This window comes from Takifugu rubripes, chromosome 3 (assembly GCF_901000725.2).
Source record: "Takifugu rubripes chromosome 3, fTakRub1.2, whole genome shotgun sequence".
NCBI lineage: Eukaryota > Metazoa > Chordata > Actinopteri > Tetraodontiformes > Tetraodontidae > Takifugu > Takifugu rubripes.
In genome coordinates this window covers 7,247,171-7,270,370 of record NC_042287.1, presented here as the reverse complement: position 1 = coordinate 7,270,370, position 23,200 = coordinate 7,247,171, and the positions used below count along the sequence as shown (strand labels likewise).

Here is a 23,200-nt window from a genome sequence, read left to right as displayed (position 1 = left end):
ATACCATCTAGCTTCCAAAAACACATTTGATCTCTGTTCGGACTGTGTTACTTTCATCATTTCTGGATTTAAATTCTGGTCAGAGTTATGGTCACGTGTCATTTGCATTTGCTGTGTGGTTGGAAATTTTCCTACTTACATTTCCTGTGCGGGCTTTGCCACTGAAGGCATCATTTTTGGGTCTGGTGGCAGGAACAATAATAGACCATCGTTGTTAGACATGGTCCGACTGCATCAGGTTTTTGCATGCGCTTTTGTGAACACCCCTTCGACCATTTCAAATGATGCGCTCCGTCCCCGCAGGCATGGAAATGACCGCACGTGCTCACACCTCTCGACTTGCTGCGCGACACTAATCACTCTTCGGGGTTATATGATGTTGATGAATGGCCGCCGTGACGATGGGACCCTTTCTTGTTTGCGTTGGCCTGCTGGCGTCTGTTGTCCACGCTGCAGCTCACTGTCACCTCCCCGCCTCAGAGTTTGTGCTACACGGAGACCATCTGATCGGTGGACTTTTTGACCTCTATCACGTCAGCTCCCCGATCCACCACCACAGACCAGAGGCTGTCGACTGCACCAGGTGAGTCGCCTCTGGATATGAATTTAGTTATTTGTGTTGGGTTTTTTCAGGCTTTACATAAACTTAAATAGTTCATTCTGAGGCTAAAAATCCAAACTACCTACGCTCAACCCTTGCCTGCTTCCAGTCAGAACTTCCTCCTCCCCAATTATCGAAGATTCCAGCTGATGAGGTTCTCGGTGGAGGAAATAAACAACTCCTCGGACCTGCTTCCTGACGTGTCCCTGGGGTATGAGATATTTGACATCTGCTCTGACCTGCAGAGCTTTCCAGGCGTCCTGAAGCAGATCTCGGTCGACGGGTCGGTCCAGGCCTGGGCGGGGTCACATGTCAGCCTGTCCAAGGTCATCGGGGTGGTCGGCCCTTTTTCAAGCACCCAGACTCTCACAGTGGCCCCGCTGTTCATGGTGGATTTCATTTCTATGGTGAACGTGCTGATTCCTGTTCAAATATGTCCCTTTGGGTCTCCGTTGTGAGGGAACTCACACATTTGCCCTGTTGCTTCATTGGCAGGTCAGCTATGGGGCTTCTAGTTCCGTCTTTTCAAGTAACGAGAATTTCCCCTCCTTCCTGAGAACGGTGCATCCCAACAAAGAGGTCATAGACGTGATTATTCGCATTCTGCAGCACTTCAACTGGCGCTGGGCCGCGTTCCTCAACAGCGATAACGACTTTGGCATCGACGGGAGGGACCTCTTCATCCAGGGGATCAAGGACACTGAGGTCTGCCTGGCGTACACCCAGAATCTCAACATGCTGACCGACTTCACCCAAACGTTCCGACAAATCGAGCAGCAGAAGATCGGCGTCATCATCGTGTTCGCCCCAAAAATGATCGTGGAGGCTCTGATCGACTCGGCCATCGGACTCAACGTCACCAATAGGGTGTGGATCGCCGACGACGGCTGGTCCATGAACAAGAACCTCCCCAAGAAGAAAGGAATCAGGAGCATCGGAACCGTGATCGGGGTGTCTCAGCCGGTTGTGACCATCCCTGGTTTCGACAAGTTTGTCTTTTCTGACAAAAGCCAGAACCAGTGCAAAAACAGTGAGCAACAGATGTTCTGCAATCAATTTTGCAAATGCAGTCACCTGAGCGCCGAGGAAATCACCAGCGCGGACCCGACGTTCTCGTTCCCTGTTTACTCTGCGGTGTACGCCATCGCTCATGCGTTACACCGTGTTTTACAGTGTGGAGCCGGCAGCTGTAATCGCAGTATTACGGTGCACCCACACATGGTGAGTGCAAATGCAGCGATTCCTTTATGTCAGGGACCTCAGGACCCGGTCCACCAGGACTGCGGTCCAGCCAGGTTTTCTGACCGACCAAGTAGGCAACCCAACACCTGGGTTCCCACATTCCTTGGTGAAAGCTGGTTTCTTGCCGGGGAGAACAGAAAACCCAGCTGGACTGTGGCCCTTGAGGATTGGGTTCCAACTCCCGGATTCAGTTTAACCCGTTTAACACGGTGTTCTTAATCCCCACTAATGCTAACGGGATCAAAGTTTTAAACTCTCTGCTTGTCAGACACCCGAATGTGTCATGTGCATAAAGTTCCTATCCAGTCCAGTCTATCCATCTTTGTCATACTAACCCAAACCTTCTGCACCCACATCAGGTTTTGGCAGAGCTGAAGAAGTCAAACTTCACTCTTCTGAACCAGACTATTCAGTTCAATGAGTACGGTGACCCAAAATTCGGGTCTTACTCAATAGTTTACTGGAATGCCAAAGGAATTCCAGAGGAAGTTGGATTCTTTCACTTTCATCCCTTCATGCATTTTTACATCAATGGCACCAAAGTTCAGTGGTTCACGAATGGAGAGGTCAGTAAATAATCCCGTGCCACTTCTACAAATACACTTTGTATTCATGTTTTTTTTATGATGTTGAAATCCTTTTCCTATCACATTTTAACATGAATTATAATAATTTCATTTCTTCCATATAGGTGTAAAGCTGTCTTTGTATCGTCTTCTTTCTTCCTGAACAGGTGCCCACGTCACTGTGTTCCACAGAATGTCAGGAAGGATACATAAAAACGCATAATGGAATCCACCAGTGCTGCTTCACGTGTGAAGTCTGTCCGAATGGAACTTATGTCAACAGCACAGGTAACCAATTATGGACTGGACATGGACCACAGAATGACCTCTGCTGTCTCGAAATCTTGCTGCGGGAAATATTTTGTCCATTCACATTAGCCCATTTTTGTGGCCAAGAATAAGTGTTGAAAACACAGAAGCTAACATTTCCATATAATCTGACGTTTATGTCGTTGCTGTCTGACCCAAACCAGATCAGGTCAGCTGCCACCACTGTGAGGAGCACCAGTGGTCTGCAGCAGGAAGCACATCGTGTCTCCCGCGGACGGTGGAGTACGTGGCCTTTACGGACACAGCGGCGGTCGTGATCCTGGTCGGAGCCGGCCTGTTGCTGGCTCTCACGTTAGCCATGTGTGTTCTCTTTGCTATCAACTACAACACGCCTGTGGTCCGATCTGCCGGGGGACCCATGTGCTTTCTGATCTTGGGCTGCCTCAGTCTCTGTAGCATCAGCATCTTCTTCTTCTTTGACAAACCGACTGTTGCCTTTTGCGTTTTAAGATTCCTGCCCTTTGTTTTATTCTACACTGTCTGTCTCGCCTGCTTTGTCGTCCGCTCCTTTCAGATCGTCAGCATTTTTAAAATAGCTGCCAAGTTCCCCCAAGCCCACAGCTGGTGGATGAAGTATCACGGTCAGTGGCTGGTCATCTCCGTCACCTTTGTCATTCAGGCATTTCTGATCATTGTCAGCTTATCATCTGACCCCCCCTCACCCTTCAGGGACATTGTCTCTTACCCAGACAAAATCATCCTTGGATGTTTCATGAATCTTAAAACATCATCCGGGTCAACTGTTTTACTTCTTTCTTTGGGAAGTCTTTGCTTCATTTTTTCCTACATGGGCAAAGACCTCCCGAAAAATTACAACGAGGCCAAAGCGATAACCTTCTGCCTGCTCCTGCTGATCCTCACCTGGATCATATTTACCACCGCGTCCATGCTTTACCAAGGCAAATACATTCACTCACTGAACGCTTTGGCAGTGCTCTCCAGCATCTACTCCTTTTTGTTGTGGTATTTCCTCCCAAAATGTTACATCATCATTTTTCAGCCTCAAAAGAACACACAGAAGTACTTCCAAGGTCTGATTCAGGATTACACCAAGACCATTAGCCAGTAGATGTTACGTGCTTCAGGCTGACTTTAGCATGTGTTACTCTCTATTAAGTATTACAACATGTCTTAAAAAAATCTGACATAATTAGTTATGCAATTCTACAGAATTCTACTGGGCTGTGATTTACACATTACAGACATAATGTAATTTTTCAAATGTTCTCTGCTTCTGTCTAATCTTTCTGTTGCTAGTTCCACTGAGAGTCAGCTTGGACGTCCTGTAGTTAACTGTGTGTTTTAACTTTTGTGCTTAGTAACCATTTTCCCAATTTTATGCATTTTTGCTTTGTTAGGACCATTTGGCTATTTCTTTAGCAGTGTTGCCAGTGTACATATGATTGTTTTGTTAGCTTAATTATTTCTCTGTAGGCATAAACATGTTTTGTGCATTAAAAAAAATGACTCGATTGCAGTTACGCAAATTATAACGTCTGTTTTACTTCTCTGTTTTACTGCATTAAGTTAATCCTGTGTTGACATCAACAAACCACATGTTGAAATCACCAAAGATTTCTAGGTACACGCACCTACGTGCACTAAGCACACGTATTAAACAGGATATATTCCCATTTGGTAGAACAATACGTATTTCATTTGTTCATGCGTGGTAACTTCGTTACCAAAGCAGTTCATCTTGGAAAATGTACTTGATTGTTTAATAGTTTTACTAGAAACCACCAATAGGTGACAGTGTCGCTATAGTTGTTGAGGTTAGACACTAGTCGCTATTGTAGCAGCAGCTATTCACAGTGGTGCAGTGACACTGTTTTTTTTCTCGTTTGTTTTACATCAATGATTAAAAAGACATGTCCTATTAAATTATATTAACCCCACAATGGTGGTGAGACTATACAAACGTAGTTCTGTGAATGTTTGGGTATTTAGTTAATGTTTCAGGTTCTTAATTTTGGCAGTTTGATTACGCTAACACTGGTTAAGCCAGAAAGATGTTGACAGTAAGCAAAACGTTGAGAAAATGTGAGGAGTGCATACAAGATACAAGATGATTGAAATGATGACCACTGAGCCCCAATAAAAACACCCTCCTCACCAGCAGGGGGCGCTGAATAGCTTCTTTTTCTTCTTCTTCTGTTCTCATTCTCCTTCCGTCTTCTTCTTCTTTTGTGGTAACACATAAAACTGGTTAAACCAGGCCCTGTGTAATTGGTTGTATGATTATGTAGGTGCCCTCTTTCTGCTTCTTGACTATCAATGCACTGCACAGGTTTTGCTCTTTTTGTGGAAGTTTGAAACAACTAAATAAGCCTTTTAATAACTTTTTTTTTTTACAAAATAACCCTAACCCTCTAACCCTAACCCTGCCCTGTGTGGGAAAAGTAATGCCTGACATTAACCAATTTTAGCTTATCATCAGTCATTGACAATTAAAGTATTATCCAGGAAAGGAGTCTATTTTTCTTGTGTTTGGACTTAAGTAGACCACAGAGACATCTTGGAACTGTCATAAACCTACTGTGCAGTGGATTGTCATGTCTCAAAAAATCCCATAACAAATTTTTAAAGAACAGTAGGCGTAGAGTCAGTGTTCCTGATTGAACAATAAGAAACTGAGCAAAAATAAAGCAGCTCTGAGGTTCAAAGTACTGCCGGGACTACTCGCTTTGTATGATGAAGCCAAAAATCTTCTCTACCAGAAATACTTGAAGGAGAATTTCTGGCCATCCAGTCATGACCTTATGTACACCAACTATGTTTTGAACTGTTTTGGGACTGGAATATTTGGAACACTGCTTAAGCCTCAGAAGAGAATTTAAATCCTGGTTAGATTCTTGGAAATGTCTTTTCCGACTTTTTTGTGCAACTACCAATGGGCACCCTCAGCTAATAGGAAATAGAATAACTATTTCCTATTAGCTGAGGGTGCCCATGCTAGTGTGTGGATGCATATCCCTAACAAATCGCATGCTGGGTTGAATTACTTTAATTTGTTTGTATTTGCATATCACTCTGTCCGACATCCTTTAAGCTCACTGTAGCATGTATTTGTTATCACGAACAACTCTGTGACTAAAACCATCTTCAGTAAGAGTTCAGCTTTCAGTTCTTTTAAAGAAATGACCTTAAAAAATTGAAGAACCACTGAATCCATGGATCGAGGTTGCGTTTGATGCGTCATCATGAACATTGTTGTAAGGAATACCTTCTTTTTACAGAAGTATAATGTGCTGAGCTTCTTCAGTGTTAGCTGCTTTGTTGGCCCTTCGTCTTAGGTTCGTCTGTTTTGTCTGAAGTATCCAGGCCTTCTTCTCTTCTGCTGACATGCAGAACTTGCAGAACTTGAATGTTTTTAGAAAAACACCCATGCTTTCAGAGCTCTCTATGCTCACTACCAACAATAATTGTAACTTTTTCTGTGGGGGATCAATTCAGAAAATGCGATGCTTCTGGTGAAATCCATATCAAGATAATGAGATGCTCTAAAGATTGAGAAGAAAAAAAAGCACGATAAGACCATAGACCTTAATAAAAATATTAAAAATGAGGACATGCCCTCAATGATTCCCCAAGATTTAAATGATTTACATAATTATTTGTGAATTGTCATTCAACCATGTCCTAAAGTATTTCAACCTCAGCTTGATGGAAATCATGCTGAGGTTTAGGCCTCATGAGAGGCTCATAACAGCAGAAGCCAGATATCAGAGTGCACATTAGATTAGTTGGATGAAAGATGGGATGTTCTCTGGCTTGCCTGTGTCTCCTGGGATGTGTTCTGTATCCACTGGCTCAGTGCACTGTCCCAGCCTCAGAGTTTAGGCTGGAAGGAGATTATTTGATTGGTGGCCTTTTTGAAATCCATTACGAAGCCTTCCCAACCTTTCATGGCAGACCACAAACCATGGACTGCTCCAGGTGAGTTCATCAATGGCTTTCATGCATGCCCTTGCTCAATCAACTGACAGTTGTGAGTTCTTTCAGTCCTCTCCTCTTTTCTCTCCGCAGTAAATTCCTCATTTTGTCAAACTATCGAAGGTTTCAGTTGATGAGATTCGCCGTGGCGGAAATCAACAACTCCACGAGCCTCCTGCCAAATGTAACTCTCGGTTATGAGGTGTTTGACCACTGCACGGATGCTCAGAGCTTTTCGGACGTTTTCAAATTACTCTCGGTCAATAATGTGATCCAACCTTGGAACGTACCAAACAAGAATGTGTCCAAAGTGGTAGCAGTGCTCGGTCTCTTCAGCAGCACCTCTACGCTGACTGTGGCCCCACTGTTCATGTCTGATTTCATCCCACTGGTACATGGTTCCCCACTTTCCTAATATGGTCACCACCTCTAAACGCCACTTTCTATTGAAAACCAGTTGTTTGTGACCTCTCAACAGATCTCCTATGGATCCTCAAGTTCCATCTTCTCGGAAAAGGCCAAATTTCCCTCTTTCCTGCGAACAGTGCACTCCAGCAAAAAAGTGATGGAAGTGATTGTAAAAATTTTGCAGTACTTCAAGTGGCACTGGGTTGCCTTTCTTTACAGCAGTGATGATTATGGCACCGATGGGCTTAAACTCTTCATAGAGAAGATAAAGGACACTGAGATCTGCCTGGCCTACACTCACAGTCTTGACAGCAGTCATTACTTATCAGTATTTAACCAGATCGATGCCCAGAGGATTAACCTTATCGTGGTTTTTGCTCCCCATTGGCACGCTATACCTCTGGTTCAAGCAGCAATACGGCACAATGTCACGGGCAAGGTGTGGATAGCAGGAGAAGCATGGTCTCTAAACAAGGAGCTCCCGAAGGAGAAAGGAATCAAAAACATCGGAACCGTGATCGGGGTGTCCCAGCCCGTGGTGACGATTCCTGGTTTTGAAGATTTTCTTTATTCGGTTAAAAAGGGGAATCGATGCGAAAGCACCGAGCAGCAGTTCTGCAACCAGATTTACAACTGCAGTCAAGAGAGCGCTGATATCCTAGCTGCGGACCCTTCTTACTCGTTTTCCGTTTATTCTGCTGTCTACAGCACTGCTCACGCCTTGCACAACGTCTTAAACTGTGACTTTGGTAAATGTGATAACGGCATTCCCATATCGCCACCCGTGGTAAGCACACAAATCATTTTAAATCTAATATACATAATAATTAGGATCACTGCCAACTCATAAATGTCCAGGTCCGTTGACACCAATTCCCTCACACTGTAATCTGTCTGTTCCAGCTTCTAGCCCAGTTAAAGAAGTCAAATTTTACACTCTTAACCGAGAGAGTTCAGTTCGATGAGAATGGTGATCCCAGGTTTGGCTCCTATGCGGTGTTGTTCTGGAACCAGACCGGTGACCCAGAGAATTTCGGCACCTGTTGGTTTTACCCTTCGGTCAAAATATTCATCAATGACAGCAAAATCCAGTGGCACTCAAAAGAAGTAAGTCCTGTTTTCCTTGGTCCAGATTATTTGTATTTGTTGAGAAATACTTATGAATGTAAGTAATGGTGACGGCACATCTACAACATTAATTCAGTTTAGGACTACTGATGAATTTTTAAACGATCGTTGTCATGCACAGGTGCCTATTTCCCAGTGTTCCAAGGACTGTAAAGAGGGGTATGCAAAAAGAATAGAGGGAATCCATCAATGTTGTTTCAAATGTGAAATCTGTCCAAATGGAACTTTTGTCAACAGAACAAGTGAGTTAATCTCCTTTAAGTCAGTTAAAAGTTTAGAGTAAAAATATGACAGCTTATTATGATCAACATTCATAAATGAAATTCCCAAATTTAACCATCCCAATGAAAATGCTCCTCTGAGCTGTAACAACAAATCCCCCTTTCGGTGTGATCTATGATGTCTTTACTTTTGGATTTCAGTCTTCACAGAAAAAAATAGGCTCTTTGTTCAGCACCTGTTGTTCTATTTGAAACAGAGGATCCCTTCAACTGCATCGACTGTGAGGAGCACCAGTGGTCTGCAGCAGGAAGCACATCGTGTCTCCCGCGGACGGTGGAGTACGTGGCCTTTACGGACACAGCGGCGGTCGTGATCCTGGTCGGAGCCGGCCTGTTGCTGGCTCTCACGTTAGCCATGTGTGTTCTCTTTGCTATCAACTACAACACGCCTGTGGTCCGATCTGCCGGGGGACCCATGTGCTTTCTGATCTTGGGCTGCCTCAGTCTCTGTAGCATCAGCATCTTCTTCTTCTTTGACAAACCGACTGTTGCCTTTTGCGTTTTAAGATTCCTGCCCTTTGTTTTATTCTACACTGTCTGTCTCGCCTGCTTTGTCGTCCGCTCCTTTCAGATCGTCAGCATTTTTAAAATAGCTGCCAAGTTCCCCCAAGCCCACAGCTGGTGGATGAAGTATCACGGTCAGTGGCTGGTCATCTCCGTCACCTTTGTCATTCAGGCATTTCTGATCATTGTCAGCGTATCATCTGACCCCCCCTCACCCTTCAGGGACATTGTCTCTTACCCAGACAAAATCATCCTTGGATGTTTCATGAATCTTAAAACATCATCTGTTTCATTTGTTTTACTTCTATTGTTGTGCCTGCTCTGCTTCATTTTTTCCTACATGGGCAAAGACCTTCCGAAAAATTACAACGAGGCCAAAGCGATAACCTTCTGCCTGCTCCTGCTGATCCTCACCTGGATCATATTTACCACCGCGTCCCTGCTTTACCAAGGCAAATACATTCACTCACTGAACGCTTTGGCAGTGCTCTCCAGCATCTACTCCTTTTTGTTGTGGTATTTCCTCCCAAAATGTTACATCATCATTTTTCAGCCTCAGAAGAACACACAGAAGTACTTCCAAGGTCTGATTCAGGATTACACCAAGACTATTAGCCAGTAGCTGCCTTCAGTGGCACTGTCTGCATATCTACTAAACATTACAATTACTTTCAAGTAACATTTCATGTGTAGCTTTAACGGTTTACATAGAGCTTGATGTCAAATATTTCCCCATATCTCCACAAATACTGGTTGAATAAAGAGAAATAAATAAAGCACGATCAATGGTTTTTGTTAGTTTAGAAAATTATCTGCATTTAAATTTTACAGCTTAAGATTTTAGACATAATATCTCTGCAGTATTTTTCAGCTAAACCTTGTCTAGATAACTGGCTTAACAATAAGAGAAAATTGTGAATCTTATCATCTAAAAAGTATTCCTAATTCATTGCACTAGTAGTCAGATGCATTGGCTTTGTTTCATATAATAGGGTGACATCGCATTGATAAAATAAAGTCAAATGTAAGGGAGGTAAAAACGCTTAGCAGAGGATGGTTTCGATCCATCGACCTCTGGGTTATGGGCCCAGCACGCTTCCGCTGCGCCACTCTGCTCACAGTAACAAGACGTGTTCCTGATCATCCTGGTTGCTGGTTCCTTTCCTTATGTGTTATTTACACACTTCGAGCGCGCAAGATGACTCATCATTTTCGGAAACTGTGCAACATCATTAACAGATTATCCTACATCATTAATCCATGATTATATTTAATTATTCCATATTTACTTAAATTATTTTAATAGAATGAACAACTTTCTTGCCAACAACATATATGAATAGTTTTGTTTTTTCGTCTGTAGAATGATCTGTAACATTTAATGAATATACTCACTAACTGCAGTTTATCCACGAAAATAAGACAAAAGCGTTGGGAAAATAGTATACAGTGTTGGAAATTAAATCCAAAAATGCATAGTTAGAATTCCCAGAGTGACGTTGAGTTGATGCCGGGACAGGGTCACAAAAGGTTGACAATGAGGTCAGGGAGACGCTGCCCGGCACATTCTGTGTTTCCATTTGAAAGTCAAAGTTTCCCGCCGTGACACACGGTGCCCCACTAAATGAAACGGAAAGAGCCGCGGCCGCGGGGGGTATGTGACAATTACACAAGGTAAATTGCCATTTTGTTGCTGCTATTCAGTTTCCTGCAGAAGAGAAGGGGAGGCCGGACCGTGAAAGTAGGAACGAATTGGTAAATAGTGCCACTTAGCATGGCATATGGCGCGCCGGGAGAGGTGGACGCTGACGCCAACAAATTGTCGATTTCATACCAATTTCAGAGTTACACTCACCACACACGTTGCCAAGTACAAGCCTAAAGTAGATATCAATGTGCTCCTCCAAATCAAACGAGAATTAAGATGGAGTTTTAACCATTAAACAATATGAACTTATGACTGGCATCAATGAGTAACAATCTATTAAACTCTATCATTTCGGAGCTAAGAGTATTGCGATTATTATATATCCTTCATATTTCTGTTTTTTTTTTTTTTTAAATCATATATGCTAAAAGTTTGGAAACTGAGTTTCTGGGGGATATGTGATTTACAAAATATGGAGCGAGGAAAATCAGAGGAACGCCCCGCGCTTTTTCACTCGTACCTTTCAATTTTCCTTTATGGTCACATAAAGGAGAAACCCTGGGAAACAAGACTTGGCCAGCAACTGGCTCTTTTGCATACCAAGTTTTTAAAAAGTGGACCATTTTCTCGCCATATGGGATTTGCCTTTAGAAACTGGGCCAACCAGTTCCTCTTGAGGATCTCATAGGCACATGTGGTTTAATTTCTCTAATTAACATGGGTGTTTTTAACAAATATAATTGCAAATACACTCGTGTTTAAGTGGACTTGCATATACACCCACTGCACTACCTCACTGTCAATAGGCTTGTCCTCTTTCAAGAATTGACAACTGATTTGGGCTAATTTTTAGTCTCAGAGAGGGTGAAGTTAAAGTAGATAATGGTCATAAATCCATCAGTGCTAAAGATAATCCGAATTTATACGAGTTTCTGTTCAGAATATGAAATAACGATGATAGAAATATTAAAGGTGGTTTCTTTTTACGTGTGACGTGTTCGAAATCATATCTGGAGCTTCTGGTAGCTGTTGTTTTACGCATCGTTAAATGCTCCAAAGGCTTCACGTTTATTCTCATTCAAATCGTGCTCGAGTGGTCCAGAGTAAATGGCAGATGTTTTGCAATTCAAGGCGCATCAATGCCCATGAGCTTTAGTGTTTAACAATAGCGCTCCCCTTTTGTTCGCCACTTGTGTCTTTCAGCGTGGAGCTCCACAAAAGCTTCATCCTCCAGCGAGTTATAAAGTTACTTTCCAGTCAGTTCATTTCGGCCCTCGAGAGGACCTTAAGCGATGTTAATGCGCACCTCTGGTCTTTTCATGCCCTAACCCCTGCACACACAGGCAAACAGCGGCCATTGTGCGCTCCGACCAAAGTAAGAAGTCTTTAAATAACCCGGAGACCAGTCTATAGAAATTCATGACGCTATTTCTCTTTGATGTTTGATCAGAGCTTCGTCAACTGGGCCGTCGCGTGGCCTTCTATAGCAAAAACTGTATATTCCAGTATTTTTTTCAGTATAAATCTGTGCATGCACCCGTTTGCTACTTTGACTTTTGTTGCACACAATGAGCGTTTCGGTCACACTAGTGCTGCCTGCAGGTTCATCTGAATGGAGGGCGTTACATCGATTTGCACGATGCGCCCAGTTGTTTGCATTATTGAACTATAAGACATCGTCTCAGTAGAGAATTAAATAAAAATATCGTCCCTTTAAAAATTGAAATGCACTTTTAAGTAACTTTATCTATCAGCAGTTTCATATGGATGAGGTGATGGAAGAGTTACCATTTAGCATTTGCAATTCTATTAAGTTGACTGATGTCAAAACATACATGTTCTATGTTATCTGTATTTATTTGCGTAACTGACGTACAGGCAGAGAACCTCGGAATCGCTTAACCATTGGATTGCAAATGTCTCAGTTTCCCTCCAAACAGCAACCTAGTTTATTGCAGTAATTGCATAATTGCTTCACTAATTGCTGTTAACAAGTTTCCCAATAGTCCAATTATTACAGCAGCATTGTTGTGTCCCCGCCGCAGGCATCCATGACAAAGGTCCGATCGGGTTAATGAATGACCTGAGGCTGAAAAGTCAAAGTGAAGCGAAGTCCTGACTCCTTTCACAAACAAACCCCTAACTTGTCATTTAATGGCACTTGCATTATTATGTCCATTTGAGGCACAAGTTTCTCTTTGAGCCATTCTCATCGACGGATGATGACACGACGGAGAATCAGGTGATGCTGGAGGGAAAGAGTTCCAAAGCTGTCGGCCCTCATAGTTTCCCCCCTTCTTTTGAGTCTTCTTTGTCCCACAGACACCAAACACTAATTGGAATTATACCGAAAAATCAGCTGTGAAACCCGCGAAATGTCGAGACACGCAGGCTGGAATCATCTCTTTACGGTTCTGAGTTTACATTTTAAAAAGCGTGAAAATGCAGATAATGCGGAGTTTACGGGTGACAAAGGACGGCCGAGAGGCTCCCTCTACGAGAGCCTCCGTGGCCAAATTTCATACCAATTAAATGCTTTAGTATACGACATCAGGACTGTGTCCTGCAAATTTGTTCTTGGACACGAGACCGGAAAAATACGAAGTGCGACGTTCGGCAGTCGAATGGTTCGGTTTCAAAAGAGATATCTGATACATATTAGGATTTCAAATACATCGTGTCAGTAAAAAGAATGAAAACTGAAGCCTTTGTTAAAAGTTCATGCGATCCAACTTTACGTTGTAATGTCCAAGTTTCCTTTCCTAAACAGAATTTAAAGCATCCTTGGGTGCTGACGTGGAAGGGAATCTTTTGATGGCCACACGTTTGTGGCAACAAAGCAGTGGAAAGTAAAAATTAATTGCACGCTGCTATATATACACACGACCCTCCTTTCATGCGCGCAGTCCGAATTTTAAAGTGTCTCTATCAAACCGACCCGTGCGACACTAAATGCGCGTCATCGGGTGTTACGCGCAAAGATACATTTGAGATCCTTTACAGTTGTGTTTAACATCCGCAATAGGTGGCAGTTTTTCTGTGAGTTTAATATCTCCAGCTGCACAGTGTGTGCGTGTGAGGGCAGTAAAACCGAAGCATTGTTCGAGTTAGTGAGACTTTCCCAAGCTTTCCTCCCCTTTCAGCGAGCACTGTGGAAAATCGGGAGGTGAGGGACCGGGGACAAGGGGCGGCCCGCGATTCTCCTCGGTGCCTCACCGCGGCTGGTACCAAGACAAAAAGCTAAGAACGCACAATGGTCAAAGACTCCAAAACCGTTAACATTTTCTCCACTAAAATCGTGTGCTTTACATTTCAGGTGTTTGATAGTCAAAGCATAATATTTGCTAACCTCTTTTCCCCAGAGAAAGCAGGTCAGCTGGTGGCGGGACAGTAAGAATTGGCCACCAGAAAATCGAGACGCTGTGATGACATGCAAGGAATTATCACGGTGCTGCCTTCGTCCTGGTGGCGTGAAACTCGCCTATAAAAGATTGAATACAGGAGACCCACACCGTGGTGGCCAACCAGAACCACAAGGATTAAAAACCATGTTTAAGATTTTTACGCTTTTATGCCCCCACACGATGCGTCGTCGGGTATTTGGATCACAACGCGAACATGTGCATCGACCTTTTTTGACTTAGCCTGCCTATTCTGTAAAGAATGCAGACGTTTAACTTTTATTCAAGTAAAAAGAATAATAAAAGCCGTTGGAAAGCAACATTTTGAGAGTAGTTGACTTATAACAACACATTAAAGTCACCCAACATTTGATATTGCTTTTCCCTTGCAGCCTTCGGCTGTCAAGTGACGCCACGGCTGCTCATTTAAGGAGAACAGACAGGCGGGACTGTTTGCATTGAGATGTTAAGTGGATGTCGAAGAGCTATATAAATCCACTCAGGATCCGCTCCTCCATTTGTGCGCCAGAGAGAAAGAGATTAAACCGAGAGCAAACAGAATGGTAGCAACGACAGACAGCGAAGATCCACCCAAACACGTCAGTGGAAAAAAGGTGTGTACCGTAACTCGTTTATAAGAAATCAAACAAAAACCAACATGGCATTTTAACCATATCTGCATTTCTTTCAAAGGTATCCAAACCGCTCATGGAAAAGAAAAGACGAGCTCGCATAAATAAGTGTTTGGACCAGTTGAAAATACTTTTGGAAAGCTACTACAGCACCAGCGTACGTTTATATCCCTGCATCAGTAAAACTTGTGTTGCGACTCATTTTTATTGTCACTTATTGTTATCTTATCTTCCCCTCTCAGATCCGAAAGCGCAAACTTGAAAAAGCTGACATTCTGGAGCTCACAGTGAATCACCTTAGAAACCTTCAGAAACATCAGAGCTGTAAGTAGAACTCCAGATTTATCGCTGAAATCGTTTAACTAATCAGGCCATTCATTAGGCCATTAAAGGTTGATGCATTCCTCCTCTTTTGCAGGCAACATCGCCTCTTCCGAGTCGTCTGACCACCAAAGCGGCTTCCGCCGCTGCGCTGCGAACGTCGACCAGTTCCTGCTGATGGCGGACAGCGTGAACGGGATCGACCGCTGGATGCTGTCGCAGCTCTCCGCTAAACTGTGGCGCCCCCGCGGGGGGGAGGACGCCATCAGCACCACGGACAGCGGCCCGAGCCGAGCTCCGGCACGAGACAAGGAGCGGCGAATTCAGCCGAAGGCGCACGAGGCAACAAAAGGGACCGACCCGCCGGTCACTGACGTCAGCGCGTTACCGACAGAGGGCACGCGACCGCGGTCCGGGAGCAGACGGACGGAGGCTGCACCAAATGATGCAGGACCCGCTAACACGGAGACAGATTCTGCTGCCGAGAGGAGCGAGAGCACGAATGTTCCCCACATGTGGAGGCCCTGGTAGAGCCGACGGACATTAGAGATTGGTTCAATGTTTATAAATGCACTATATAGAAGTCTAGAGTATCCTAATATGTTGAATATGGATGTATTTTTTTATTTACCTAATAAAGATGTTCAAAAATCACAACTCGGTTTGTTAAACCCTAAAATGAGTCGTTTTAGATACTCTAATATATAATAAAGGGGTTCTGTTTGTCATTTCGTTCTGAAAAGAAAATATGGTCTCATACCAATATTTAATTTCAATACAGTCATGCCATTAGAGTCAGAACATAGGGTGCCAGGGTAAAAAGCACCCTTTTAAATAAAAAGCATAGCAGTCATATTGCATATCATGAACTCAAACTCTTTTTAATAAATAGGTTAACTAAAAAAGGAGCGGATTACAGATACAGATGACAGGAGAGTTCAGGGTATTGAGGCAACTTCCATTCTTCGCGTGTTTTACGCATAAGTACCGCAAAAGTAGCAGTGAAATCAGATTCTTGTCGAGCAGCACAACCATTTTCTGCTAAAGACCAGTATAGTTTCACGCTCTGTCCTCTCCTCTGTGAACAGGTGGAGCAGAAAGTTACATTTAAATTATAATGTAATTTTATTTTTTACAGGTTAATATTACTTTTATTTTCAATGTTTGGATCTCCATTAAACCGTTTTTGTTTCAAAAGAGAGACGCCTGTAGGGCAAATTTAAAATAATACTAATATGAATAAAGGAATGACTTGTCTGACTTGTATTTTAAGCTCAACAGAGAAGAGGCCGTTTGTAACAGAGTTCAATTAGAACGAAGCTTTATCTGTTTATGTAGTTAATTTATCATTTTTCAGTGCTAGTCATCTTTTCAGTTCTTTAATATATGAGCCATATGCTCAGCACAGCAAACTTTTGTCTCATCCTTTTGTAAAGCCCCCTCCGTTTTCTTCCGCTGCCCGAGTAGTTGTGCCATAAAGTGTCTCTTCATCCTCCAGAAGCAGTGTGGTCGTGGACGGCACCGTGCAGCGAGGAGAATCGCTGAAACGCCCACGGTTCTTTCAGGTGGGAGGTGGCGGCAAAGCAACGCTCCTCTGCCGAGGACGAGGGGGGGTTGTGCGTCCTGTGCACAACATAAAACAGCGCTTCTTGGTTGAAGTACAGTGGGATGAGAACGTTTGGGCACCCTTGACAATTGGCATTATTTTTATTCACCAATCATTGGGTGTTTTAATTCACAACTTCATTTTGATATATCAAATAACTGATGAACAGTATCATATTTCAGCAGTGAAATGAGGTTAATTGGGTTAACAGAAAATGTGCAATATGCCCCAAAACAAAAAAAGGCCTGTGCATAAATTTGGGCTCCTTAATAGAAAAATCATATTAGTGTTTAGTAGAGCCTCCTTCTGTAAAAATAACATCCTGTATGAGTGTCTGGATCCTGGATGATGGTATTTTGGCCCATTCCACCTGGCAAAATGGACAGCCTATAAAAGATCCCACAGATTCTCAATGATGTTCAAATCTGGGGACTGGGATGGCCATTCCAAAACGTTCCTGACAGTGAAAACACCAAACCAACTTTGTGTGTCCAGTTATCTTGTGATGATTAGTTACACGCCATCAAAGCAACAAAATGACAAGGGTGCCCACATTTTTGCACAGCCTATTTTTTTACATTTGATTTAATTTCACACAATTGCATACCATGAATACTTCAAATCTGTGTTTAGAAATCAAGCTAACACTTGGCTCTTATGGGCAAATGAAGGACATGCCACCAAGATAGTTTTGTGTGAAGTCAGATTCCATTATTACACAACCTCCGAGGGGGTGCCCAAACTTTCTCATACCATACTTTCTCAACAACTTTCTCATAAGTTGTTACTGCACCCTCTACTAACCCCCCCCCCCCCCAATTAATTATAGCCGATATTAATGAGAGGCGACCTGAACGCCACGTGACTTCCACATTGAAAACCCTTCAGCTTTTTTTAAAGTTTTCTATGAACTCAATCAACATTGTCGGGCAGCCTAGTTTAGTGTGCCACCGTGCATATGATGAGAACTGCAGCAGGGACTGAATCGCTGTTTAACATCATAGTGGCTGCAGTCACGCGTTCATGACAGGGCAGACGTGGGTGAAGTGAGCTTCATCCTGCAGGACAAGTTCACAGCTGCCGCCGAATTGTTTGGCCCAGCCAGTGGCCCCTTCAATCTACGGTTAATAGAGTTCTGCTACTTATCCGCACGAATTTACATTGGCCTTTATACGGCAAATTAAAGATTTTTACAAAATGTAAATACAAATTCAGATAAAGCTGTTTTTATGGTAACTAACAGAGCAAGTTCTGCCTAGTATTCATTATTTCACAGCTTTAACGAAGTCACGTTGATAACATACATTTCGGTCACAGAAATTAAATCTCCGCACCAGCCGCTACAGAAGCCACGTTAAACTGGAGCAGAGTGGAGATATTTAGGATCCACAGAAACAAGAAGGAGCGGGATCCGCGATCGGCGGTGCCCCGATCCGCCGTTTATTGTCCCAAATTGTTCTTGTTGCGATAAAATGCTCTATTGGTGATTGGTGATTAAACATGAACGTGACCAACGCTGGGAGTTGATAATGTTTAAAAAAAGTAAAAGGTAATGACATTTCTGAGGTTTAGAAAAGTTATAAATTCTAGCAGAGGATGGTTTCGATCCATCGACCTCTGGGTTATGGGCCCAGCACGCTTCCGCTGCGCCACTCTGCTGACAGGCTCGCAGAGGATCCCTGATCGTCCTGGTTCCTGGTACCTTTCCTGTGCGTTATGCGCGCGAAATGACTCAGCATTTTCGGAACTGTGTCCCACAACTGCTGCGTCATCTGTGAACTTCACTATTTCCTCTTCTGTTATGCTGGAGTCAGCTCAAAAGCAGAGTGGCGCAGCGGAAGCGTGCTGGGCCCATAACCCAGAGGTCGATGGATCGAAACCATCCTCTGCTAGGCCTTTTATCACCAAGTCCACAAAGTAAGAAATCCCACCATGCTCAATATAACACAGCTACACCCAACAAAAGCTGCTGATTTCCTTTTGTAAAGAGCAACATTAGCACGCTTCTGCTGCACCACTCTCAACGTCAACTCTCATTAAGCGGGAGATAAATAAAGTATACATTTAAAAAAGGACCCCAGTCATGCTGCATATGAACGTTTGAAAGATTGTTTGGGCTGCTGTAGTGATACTGTCAAATTGGATGTTAATGACGTGCTAAATATGATTTACTTGAAGATTGTAGCAGTGAAGTTTGACAGAGCTTGAACACCTCACAAACTGCACAGTGGACCACGTCCATCAAGTGGACTATTTCATTATTAATAGGGGGACATCGCAGTGATTAAGGTAAAGCAAGAAAAGGCCTAGCAGAGGATGGTTTCGATCCATCGACCTCTGGGTTATGGGCCCAGCACGCTTCCGCTGCGCCACTCTGCTCTAGAGTCCTCGCATGCATATCAGAACAAGAAGAGATAGAAAAAAACACCAAGCAAAAAAGTTTTCCATTAATAATTTCATAAATACCTGAAGGATTACAGATCTTTAGATATTAGGATGATCTAATAAAGAACATTTCAATGATTTAGTTAGAGACAATGTAGTTAAGTGAATTCAGCAAGAAAAAAAAAAAAGGTTGTGCATCCTCCCTCCACCTGAGCTATGAAAGCCCCATTCAGGAAGACATAAACGTTCTTCATGTTGTGACGGCCCGCCCATGTGTTTTGTTTTGTTTACCCAGAGACTGGGTGGGTCGTCAGTGAGACTGGTTTCACCTGCGAGCTGGGAGGAGCCAGAGGACATAAAAGGGGCGGTTCTCCTGTGTCTCAGTCTCTGGCTGGGCTGCTGCCACCGCACCTCACGGCCGTCTCATCATTTTGGTTTGGGTTTCTCAATAAAATATTTAGATGATTTGATCGTTCTGTGTGCTGACTCCCTCTATTTGTTACAACTTTGAGCCAAGTCGTAACAAATGGGGGCTCGTCCGGGATTTTGAAAATCCCTGAAGAAATGGTTGTTTTTTTGGCAGTTGATGTTTGCCAGGTTAAACGTAAAAGTTGGAGGGAGTTTAGCATACAGTTGTGTTAAAGTTTGAGAGAGCGTTAGTGCTTTGTCCACTTATGGTTTAGAAGTTTTGGCCTGGTGTGCTTCAGGGCAGGCACTAGGTGTTGGAGACACCTTTCCCGGTAGGTCTAAGGTGGTCTGGGTGACTAGACCTGTTTGTTGTTTTAGTTTGTTATTTTGGTGCACTAGTGTGGTTAGAGCATTTGTCTCGGGGACACTTCCAGGACTGTCAAGGTGGGCTGCCAGCGTGCTGGTCGCTTAACCGAGTCACTGGGCTTTGTGTTTAATCTTCCCACCACAACTTTTGCATGAAGTCTAGGGGTTGAGTTAGCTAGTTAGCTCCCTGGTTAGGTAGGTAGCTAGGGGTAAGTTGCTCCACATGTGACTGCTGTGTGCACACCAGGTTGACTAGCTTGTTGTGTTGGTAGGTGAAGGTGCTTAATTCCCTTACGCCGGGCACAACTGTGGTTGGTTAGCGTGCTAGACTGGGGTTTGGTAAGTTTATACGGTTTGAGTAATTCAGGGTACTAGCATTAGTGTTGTGGACATGGCTTCAGTAGATGAGTTCTTGCGGAATCCAAATTGGGAGTTATTAAAGACTCTCACGAAAGAACAACTGTTAAAAGTTGCAGAGCATTTTGATGTGGAGTGCCCTAGGCCCTCACGGAAAGACACGATATTGTCTACTTTAAAGGCAAACCTGGTGCAGCAGAAGGTTTTGCCTCCAGTAGTGGGTAGTTCTCTGGAACCTCATAAACAGGTTTCTCAGGTTGAGGGGTTCGGAGCTTTAACTTTTGAGCAGCAGAAGGAACTGCTAGTATTACAGCATCAGCAGGCAGTGGAGAAGGAGGCACGGGCTAAAGAGTACGCTTTCGAACTTGAGAAGCTAAAGTGGAAAGTTCAGTTACGTGAGGCTGAATTGAAGCAAGAGCAACAGAGTTTAGAGCGTTACCGTCTTGACCTGATCAAAGATGGTAAACTTTCTGGTCCCTCTGAAGGTAGCTTGTCGGCACAGAGTACTTATTTTGATGTCGCAAGTAACTTGAGACTGGTTCCAAAATTTTCTGAAGAAGATCTTGATACTTTTTTTTTGTTGTTTGAAAGGCTGGCCAAGGCAAGGAAGTGGTCTGACTCTGAACAGACATTGCTGCTGCAATGTGTTCTGACTGGAAAAGCTCAAGAAGCCTTTTCTGCGTTAAGTATGGCTGACAGTGAAAACTATAACTCTGTGAAGATTGCAGTTTTAAAGGCTTACGAGTTGGTGCCAGAAGCATATCGACAGAAATTTAGAACTTCTAGAAAACATGATAAAACATATGTGGAGTTTGTTAGGGAGTTAACTACTCTCTTTAATCGTTGGCGAATTGCATCTGCAGTAGAGACCTTTCCACAATTGTGTGAACTTCTTTTGTTAGAACAGTTCAAATTTACTCTTCCAGAGCGTATAGCTACATTTCTGGCGGAGCATAAGGTAAAGAGTGCATCAGAGGCTGCAGTTTTAGCAGATGAATATGCCTTGACTCACAAGATCCGGGGAAACTGGAGTCGTAGAGACATGCCTTCCAGTACTCAGAAAATGGATGGTTTGGGTTTGGAATTGGAAGTTGATTTGCCCAAGAGTGGTGGTAGTCATGAGAAGCAGTACCAGGGTAAAACTTGTAATTACTGTTTGGGACAAGGTCATTGGAAGAGGGAATGTCCAGTGTTGAAGTCTAACAGCAGGTTCTACCAGGGAATCCGTCCTGCAAAACCTGTGGCTTTGGCTGTGTCAGTTCGTGCTGCTGAAAAGGCTGGGGCAATAGCTGCTGTGAAACAGCATACTAACTCCATGGTGGTGGTTACCCCTGACCTACCTGTGGTTTCAGGGTTAGACGAGTCTGACTTTAGGTCAGTTGACCCAGGGTATCGTCCCTATGTCTCCCAAGGGTTTGTATCCTTAGTGGGAACTGGGAAACGGGTACCTGTTAACATTCTAAGGGATTCGGGTGCTTTGGACTCGTTTATTCTGGAGTCAGTGCTGCCATTTTCCTCGGACAGTGACACTGGCAGTTGTGTTAAGGTTAGGGGGATGGGTCTAAATGTTTTGACTGTTCCTTTACATAACTTATCTCTGTCTTCAAATCTAGTGCAGGGTGAGGTTTCACTTGGGGTGTGTTCAGAGCTGCCTATAGCAGGAATACATGTGATCTTGGGAAATGACTTGGCCAGGACTCATGTGCAGGGTGGTGCACGGCTTATCCCTGAAGGGCTTACTAGGTCTGATACTGTGGAGCCCTGTAGGGGGAAGCATACAGACTCAGCAGTTTATCCAGTGGGGGTAGTCACTCGAGCTCAGAGTCATTCTAGGTCTGGTTCTGAAACGGTGGGGAAAAAATTAGAAAAAGCAAACTTGGAAAAGTCCCAGAGGACAATGAAAGGGTTATTTGACCGTAGAGTAGAAAAGCGGGTCTTTAGCCCCGGTGACCAGGTGTTGGCACTACTTCCTTTGGTGGGTTCTCCCTTTCAGGCAAAATTTGCAGGCCCTTATGCTGTTGTAAGGCAGATCTCGGATCAGAATTACATCATTGCAACGCCTGATCGTAGGAAGAAGTCACAGCTTTGCCATGTAAACCTGTTGAAACCTTATTACGCCCTTCCGTCTATGTCTAATGGTACACTGGGGGAAAGAGCAGTGGCAGCCTCAGTGGGTAATCCTGACCCTATGTCTGTATTGGTAGGGGGTGAAAAGGAGGATGTGAAGGTTCCTGATGATAGCATCATGCAGGGCCGTCTTAGGAACTCTGTGTCTCTTAGGAAGTTACACAGGTTGTTGGATCATTTGTCTGATATGCTAATTGAACTGATACGTTCTTTCCCTTCCTTGTTCTCGGACACTCCCTCTTGTACTCACTTAAGCATGACATAGATGTAGGAGATGCTCAACCTATTCGGCAACGTTTTTATTGCGTTTCACCGAAGAAACGTGAATAGCTTGAGTCAGAGGTAAAGTACATGTTAGAGCATGACATTGCAGTGCCCTCTAGTTCAAGTGGGCTTCACCATGTTTGCTGGTGGTTAAACCAGATCATACTTTTAGGCCATGTACTGATTTTCGCAAAGTGAACAAGATCACTAAACCTGACTCTTTTCCATTCTTTGCAGAATCCAAAATCAGCGACTCATGAAATGGTGTCTTTTCCTGCAGCCGTACAACTTAGACATCCGCCATATAAAGGGGGCAGAGAATGTCCTGGCAGATGCATTGTCTAGGGCACTGCCCGCCCATGTGTTTTGTTTTGTTTACCCAGAGACTGGGTGGGTCGTCAGTGAGACTGGTTTCACCTGCGAGCTGGGAGGAGCCAGAGGACATAAAAGGGGCGGTTCTCCTGTGTCTCAGTCTCTGGCTGGGCTGCTGCCACCGCACCTCACGGCCGTCTCATCATTTTGGTTTGGGTTTCTCAATAAAATATTTAGATGATTTGATCGTTCTGTGTGCTGACTCCCTCTATTTGTTACAACTTTGAGCCAAGTCGTAACAATGTTTACTCAGAGTTTGCTTAATTTCATCTTTTTAAACAACCAAAGCAACTAATTTGCCGAAGGAAGGAATCAAA

At 43.7% G+C, this 23,200-nt stretch overlaps 3 protein-coding genes across 4 annotated transcripts; all 3 read left to right on the top strand.

The window, feature by feature from the left end:
• Positions 1-386: 386 nt before the first annotated feature.
• tas1r2.1 (taste receptor, type 1, member 2, tandem duplicate 1) lies at positions 387-3,808 on the top strand. The gene is given in 6 exon segments (NM_001105217.1): positions 387-583; positions 711-1,008; positions 1,097-1,822; positions 2,203-2,409; positions 2,577-2,697; positions 2,883-3,808. Coding segments are annotated over 6 exon segments (2,475 nt in total).
• Positions 3,809-6,496: 2,688 nt separating this feature from the next.
• On the top strand, positions 6,497-9,618 carry tas1r2.2 (taste receptor, type 1, member 2, tandem duplicate 2). The gene is made up of 6 exons (NM_001105218.2): positions 6,497-6,678; positions 6,769-7,066; positions 7,154-7,870; positions 7,987-8,190; positions 8,333-8,453; positions 8,690-9,618. Exons 1-6 carry the CDS (start codon positions 6,497-6,499, stop codon positions 9,616-9,618), a joined length of 2,451 nt encoding a protein of 816 aa, NP_001098688.2.
• A 4,425-nt stretch (positions 9,619-14,043) lies between these two features.
• her3 (hairy-related 3) lies at positions 14,044-15,645 on the top strand. Of its 2 annotated transcripts, XM_029833918.1 has the most exons (5): positions 14,044-14,264; positions 14,438-14,659; positions 14,739-14,834; positions 14,920-15,001; positions 15,096-15,645. In XM_029833918.1, exons 2-5 carry the CDS (start codon positions 14,606-14,608, stop codon positions 15,527-15,529), a joined length of 666 nt encoding a protein of 221 aa, XP_029689778.1. In that variant the 5' UTR covers positions 14,044-14,264; positions 14,438-14,605; the 3' UTR covers positions 15,530-15,645. The 2 variants fall into 2 exon arrangements, with proteins under 2 accessions (XP_029689778.1, XP_003963308.1); XM_003963259.2 differs by having other exon boundaries at positions 14,044-14,659.
• Positions 15,646-23,200: the final 7,555 nt, after the last annotated feature.